A 6,909-nucleotide genomic window follows, 5' to 3' on the forward strand; every position below is an offset into this window, starting at 1 on the left:
TAAATTTCGGACAATTTTCTTAGCACATGTCTTCTTAAAGAATGATACATCAATAATCCTATTAGCCACGTGTTTTTATCAAGAAATCAAGTTTTGGATTTGTTAATTGAGATTCTGTTTGAGCAAACCAAGTCATCATCTAAACTAAACGTACTACGTTCTGTCCTTTCCCCGTATTTCACGAGCTTGTACCTTCAGCTTACCAAGCATTGTACCTTGCCAAATCCTACCACCAAACCATCAACACCACAAAGAGAGTCTCCCCTGCATAGAAAGCAGACACGCACCATAAGAAAGGAACCAATTTTCCTCTGTAAACAAAGAGAACTCAAAAGGTCCAATGGCCATTGCCACGGCCACAAACTTGTACACTTCATATTCTCCAATAACAATCAAAACCCGCAATAACAAAAGTGTCTCTTTTTCATCACAACCTGGTGCTTACATCTCTAGGCATGTCAAGTTCGCTGTACCAATTCAGAAAAGAACCACACTTTCGATATCAGCTGCAAGTACCACTGCTATACAAGTAGATGGACCTACAACTTCTAGCAAAGCATCAAAGACTTTGCCTTTCAGAGTGGGTCATGGGTTTGATCTCCATAGGTTAGAACCTGGGTACCCTTTGATTATTGGTGGGATTGATGTGCCACATGATAGAGGATGTGAAGCTCACTCTGATGGTAACATTTTGATTGATTCTTGACGTTTTTTTCTTCCCAATTCCATATCAATTGAATGTTACAATTCAAAGTTGAGAGTTTTGGAACTTGAAAGAGATTCGGGCTTCAATCATTTTTTTGGTGTTAGCTTTTTATGGGAACTAATTGGATATGACTTTGTTTAATTAGTTCTATTGAATTGTTTGCAGGGGATGTGTTACTTCATTGTGTTGTGGATGCAGTATTGGGTGCTCTGGGGCTCCCTGATATTGGGCAGATATTCCCTGATTCTGATCCCAAGTGGAAAGGAGCACCTTCATCTGTTTTTATCAAAGAAGCTGTGAGTTTTTTTTTTTCGTATACATGGCTATGAGAATTAAACAAGTACTATGGGCTCTTGGTTGTCTTAAATTGGTTGTGTTTTGTCTTAATGTTTGACTTTATTGTCATTACTCTCAATGTAGTTTTAACTTTTTTTGCACATTTAGGAGTGGCAAATCACAGGCTTAGATGTGCTAGTCAATAAGCTTTGAGGAATTCGTTTGGCTTTGAACACACTGAATAAATCATATTTGCTAAACTCAAAGTTAAATGGTTAGAGAGTTTCTATCGTTGTGGAAGAAACAAAGAATATCTACACTTTCGCAGGCAACAGTAGACGATATTTTAGAGTTGGTTTGTAGTTACACTCTGAATTAACCAACCTGATTTTCAAACTATCTCACCTCTTTTTTAAATCAATTTGCTTACATGAATTGGTGTTAAAGGTAGAGTATACGATCTGCGAAGAAGCAATTATGATAGTGCTCTAAAATCTCTATGCTTCTGGATTGATGGTGCTCTAAAATCTCAATACTTCTGGATTGATGGTGCTCTAAAATCTCTATGCTTCTGGATTGATGGTGCTCTAAAATCTCAATACTTCTGGATTGATGCTGATGAAACGAAACCCTTGCTTGGAACAACTGTACTTGTTTCTAGTTTGACTGGGGAGTGTAGGAGACGGCAGACAAGGATTTGTCATAGGAAATTACCTTTGCATGACATGTGTCCTAACAAAGATAAAAGTCATACTATCTATACAATGTACACATCCCTAAAGAAGTGGGTGGGGCCTCTAGCACTGTGCAAAAAGTGTTGATACTTGATATTACTCCACTTTTATTAAGAGAGAAAGAAAGGTTTTGAGAGAATTAGAGTGCCATCAAAACTTAGTGTAGTGCTAATGGCACCACCACAGAGCAGCCTGTCACTGTTAATTCTCAGTATAAATGTTTGCTATCTGCTTTGGCTGGGCCTTCATGTATCAATTCTATGTATTTTTGTGAAATTTATTGTAGCTGGTAGAAAACAGCAGAGAAGCTTCACCAGATCAGTCTTGATATCACTTTTGAAGGTTTTATTTAAAGCATTCCTGCAAAAAAAATATGTTCCCAGCATGTGTTCTTTTATCTCATCTATTTATGTGATGCATCTGTCCCATGTGTTTTCTTAGCAGTCCTACCTGCCATAAAACATATATAATGTCTTGGTGATGCGTATTCTTTAGAACTTGCAGAAACAGATTTGCAAGTTTAGGACAGAAAGAGAATTTTGGCAGAGAAAAGAAGAGAATGTCAGCATTGTTTCTCTGTTACAGTGACAGGAGTTGATCGTTGTAGTGTTTGTCACATTTTGTTACTGTAATCTAGCTGCTTTAACTTAACTGTATAGCCACATTTCTTGCCAAAACTAGATAAAACTACAACAGTTTCACAATCCTTTTGCTGCAATGTCCCTCATCCCCTGCAATCTCTTTGCCGGGGAGCTATCCTGAGCTTATTTATTCCTCCACTCCTTGTTGCCATCTATCACTTCCCCGTTTGCATCTGTGACAATCTTATGTAGCATTAATAGGTTTTGAAACAAGCCTTTGATGATCAAACATCTTATAGTTACTCTCTCATGTTATTCATAAACATTTACTACTGTGATAAACATCTTAAATAATGGGGTGGGCTGTTCTTGACTTGAGTGGTGTACTGGCATTGACATTTATATGTGAGATTACGAGTACTGACATCTAGGAACAAGTAGCCAATCTTATTATATGCATGTCTGGATAACAACTGGTATGATGATTTATCCTGGAAAATATCCTTTGTTATAATCCTTGTACACTTTGTGTTTCAGACATTAGCTGTGTCATTATTAGGAATCAGCTAGACGTATATTCCAGTTTGTCAATCAAAGGGTGCATTACGTTTACATCTGAAAAAAATTTCATCTACTTTTCTGAAACCTGGGATATTATAATGTTAGATACTCTAAGCAGTTCAGTTGATCAGCCATACAAAGCTTACCCTATGCCTTCGATTCAGGTGAGACTAATGCACGAGGCAGGTTACGAGATTGGAAACTTGGATGCCACCTTGATCCTTCAAAGGCCAAAACTAAGCCCACACAAGGAGGCTATCAGGGCCAATTTGTCGGAGCTGCTAGGAGCCGACCCCTCTGTTGTAAATCTGAAAGCGAAAACTCATGAAAAGGTCGATAGCCTTGGTGAAAATAGAAGCATCGCGGCGCACACAGTGGTTCTTCTCATGAAGAAATGAAGTGGAGGCCTTAAAAGCTAATATTGTTTTAAGGATGGCAACTGTGACATTGTTATATACAGCTACAAAAATAATGGTGTTAGTTCTCTCGACTGATACCTTCTGTGTCACGTATAAATATTTCCCTTCGGGTGCCAAGTTTATCGGTCATCTGTTTTTTTATGCTAGATGTTGTGCCAACGGTCAGGTTAGGGCTCCCCTCCCCGGAATATTCAGACTTCTTCGGATTCGACTCTCATATTATGTAACCCGCTTGGATTCGAGTCCCGGCGAGAGAGGGGGCCAGATAATTTGTATTCTCCGTAATACTGTTTAGTATGTAACAAAATATAACAATTTAATAATGTATATAAAAAAATAAAAATAATATAAGGTTGCTCGCAAGGTCAAGCATCGGGTTAAGAGCTGGGGTGGGTGCGGGTACAGACGACCCGCCCCTGTCCCGTCCCCTGTTGGGTTGGTGTAAAACCCAGGTTTTTCCGTTGAGTTGGGATGGGCCCATGTTTCCGGCGTTGGGTGCTACATACCACTACTTCTTGCGGTGGTATGCATGGCATTTACAAGTCTTAGTACCAAGGTTGTCAATTCCGTTTCGGTAGGTGTTTTTTTTTTTTAATTGGAATGAAATGTTTTCAGTTTTGGAGTGTTTCGGTGTGCCGTTTTGGGATTATACTGTTCATATATATATATATATATATATATATTCAACAAAAATAATTCAAATTCAAGATAAATTAATTATAAATTATACAATACAAACACAATGCCAAACAAATATAATTTTAAAATTTAAAATATTTCTAAATAGTCAAGATTAAATAGATCTTTAACTTAAAGTAATTCAACTTAAATAAAATATTAAAATATTATGAAAGTAAAATATTTTAACAAAAATATTTTAAATATAAAGTTAGGTCAACGTTATCAAGTGGCTAATAAAATCTAAAGCATTCTTATTTTTGCTCAAATTCCTACAAAGTATAAACATGAAAAAAAACAACATGAATATAAACCATATATATTAGTGGTAAATCTAATTTTAAAAAATTAATATCACTGTTAATGAAAATAGTAATAATAATTTTCAATATTATTATTAATATCATTGCTATTGAAAATAGTAATAAAAAAGAGCTTTTTATAATCGGGTGGTTTAATTAATGAAATTGAGCAAGATTCAATGGCTTTTCAAGAGCGGAACGGAACATGTGGAATGAAACCGGAACGTTTCGGGCGGAATTTAGCCGAAAAATCCAGAACGGGCCGAGATTTAAAATGAGATGAAACTTGTTCTGTTTTGTTCTGTTTTTTGAATTGGTATGGAATGTTTCGATCATTCCAAACAGAACGGAACGAAATTCACAACCTTGCTTATTACACAATGTGGGGCTTCACTTTCGCCACATTTAAAAGCCCGTGTTTAACAAGCTGATCGGTCAGGGTTGACATGAAGCTTCCTTGGCAGGAGTTAATAATGACAATTTGCTAACTTTGAATTCAACGAGTAACAATCTTCTAGAGACGTATGCAGGAGCAAACATCATGTTTTTCAGCGTTACTTGTTCTGTTACTACTTTGAATGACAATGATTTTCTCAAACTCGTCATGTCTGCGGTGTTGTCTTTTTATCCATGGAGAAATCTTGAATCGTCATCCCCTACCTAATACACAAAACTTTCAAAACCCTATTTGTGGTTGAACAAATATCTGCCAAATTAAAAAACAGGATGAATTTTGTTGTTCAAGTACTCTATTATAATATCGATTGACTATTCTGATTAATTCCCAACAGAAACTTCCATGGTAGATGCAAGGTAGGACCTTGAAAGCAGATGATCTTGAAGACCAAGATTTAATATCTCTGGCTGCTATTGGTCCTAAACTGTGAAAATCAACCCTTTACATTGGGTCAAATCAACCCTTTGCATGGTTCCTCGACTTTACATTAGGTCAAATCAACCCTTTAATTCCAATTTAAGATTATCCTCCTTTTAGTCTACAACAATGGCCCATGGAATACGCTCCTCTGCTCTGTAATCTTAGTAATGAAATTGGATAAGAGGGCTGAAATCATCTTTGATTGGGAGAAACTGGGGTTCGTTTCATTTACTGAATTTGAAACAGAGGCTGTGACTTGACCGAGCGTAAGATGTAGAGGGACCACATGTGACTTTTATTTCTACAGAACTAATAATAATTAATTATTGCATTTTCCAGATGCTCAGCTTGTGTGGATAAGAAATGTAGAAACTTCAGCCGTCCACGTCGAATCCCATTATATGACCTTTGACGGGAACAAAAGTGCGATCCAACTCAACCATCCACATGGTCGGACATGTCGAAGGCTTCAACGATTCCTAAAATCTGACTCGGAGACCCAAATCATATTACTAGCTAGCCACCAGGCATCTTCAACCAAGTATTCTTTTTACCACCTTTAAATTATTTTCCTTTTGTTCTCAAGATTTAGAGATGAAAAGTATTCCGGATTGTGATAGCTAGTAGCATTGCCAGAATACCTAAAAGCAACGGGATCAGAATTATGGAGAATTTGAATTAAATAAAATGATTAACGTTCATGTGCAACAACAAAATTCTTTTTAGATATGAAGAACGATATACTCGTTGTACTTGTAGACTCAAAACTGTTTAGTTGCACACCAAACCTCTCCTCTAAACTTGGAATATTTACAACGAAGCTTATTTAATTTCTTAAGTATTATTAATTAAGTTTTACTATATTACACACTTAAAAGCTTAGTGCAATAACTTGCATACTCTTAATTATATATATAAACAAAAAAAAACCTTAAATTGAGGTTAAGGGGATTTTTTATCTTTTAATCGTTACACACGCACGGCAAAACAATAAAATTATCCTACAGGCCAAATATCTTAAGCTTTAGTCTATGGATTTTGTTTTTGTAATACCACTATGGTTTTTTATATATATATAATTAGTGCATGGATTCAGACGTAATTTTATTATTTTTATAAATTAAAATAATTTAAAAATAAAAAAATACTAGTGTATTTAGCGCTTCTAGAATGTCGGAAACAATCAACCATCATGTCGTCTGAATAAAAGAGTGAAGGCACAACTGATGAGGCAACGCATGTATGGAAATTAGAGCCATTTCGACGGCAAATGAGATTTTTTTCCTTTCTCTTCTTTTTTCTCTCCTAACCCAATCAAAGTTCAAATCTATCCCTTCAATTTCTTTTAATTTGATTGTGGTCTTTTTTTTATTATTATTGATTTTTAATTGTTTTTTATTTTTTTTAATAATTATTGTTTTTAATTTCATCCCATAACATTTCATCATATTTAATTTTTATAACAAACTTTGTCCTTATTTTTTTATTGCTATTTTTCTTTTAATATCCTTCTCTTAATTAAATTTATTTTTTTAATTTCATCATTTATCATTTTATATTTATGTCAAATTTGATCTTTTCTCTTTCAATTGTTTTTTTTTTCTATGGCTATGTTCTTCTTTTTTATTTTATTTTTTATTTTTATCCTTCAACATTAGATTAGTTATGAATTAATCTTTGTCATCATTTTTTTTATATGGTGATCTCGGTCTCATTATCCAACTCGCGGGTATGGAATGTTAACTCGGATTAACATTGATTTTTTTTTTCACCGA

General features: G+C 35.1%; 1 protein-coding gene across 1 annotated transcript; it reads left to right on the forward strand.

The window, feature by feature from the left end:
* Window positions 1–248: 248 nt before the first annotated feature.
* LOC118033745 (2-C-methyl-D-erythritol 2,4-cyclodiphosphate synthase, chloroplastic) lies at window positions 249–3,423 on the forward strand. The gene is made up of 3 exons (XM_035038843.2): window positions 249–683; window positions 872–1,002; window positions 3,023–3,423. Exons 1-3 carry the CDS (start codon window positions 341–343, stop codon window positions 3,254–3,256), a joined length of 708 nt encoding a protein of 235 aa, XP_034894734.1. The 5' UTR covers window positions 249–340; the 3' UTR covers window positions 3,257–3,423.
* Window positions 3,424–6,909: the final 3,486 nt, after the last annotated feature.

The sequence above is a fragment of the Populus alba genome, chromosome 1 (genome assembly GCF_005239225.2).
Source record: "Populus alba chromosome 1, ASM523922v2, whole genome shotgun sequence".
NCBI classification, from domain to species: Eukaryota; Viridiplantae; Streptophyta; class Magnoliopsida; order Malpighiales; family Salicaceae; genus Populus; species Populus alba.

Coding starts and splice junctions, on each gene's coding strand:
- LOC118033745 (XM_035038843.2), top strand. CDS start 341: ATGGCCATTGCCACGGCCACAAACTTGTACACTTCATATTCTCCAATA. Junction 684..871: donor ATGTGAAGCTCACTCTGATG/GTAACATTTTGA, acceptor AATTGTTTGCAG/GGGATGTGTTACTTCATTGT. Junction 1,003..3,022: donor CTGTTTTTATCAAAGAAGCT/GTGAGTTTTTTT, acceptor CCTTCGATTCAG/GTGAGACTAATGCACGAGGC.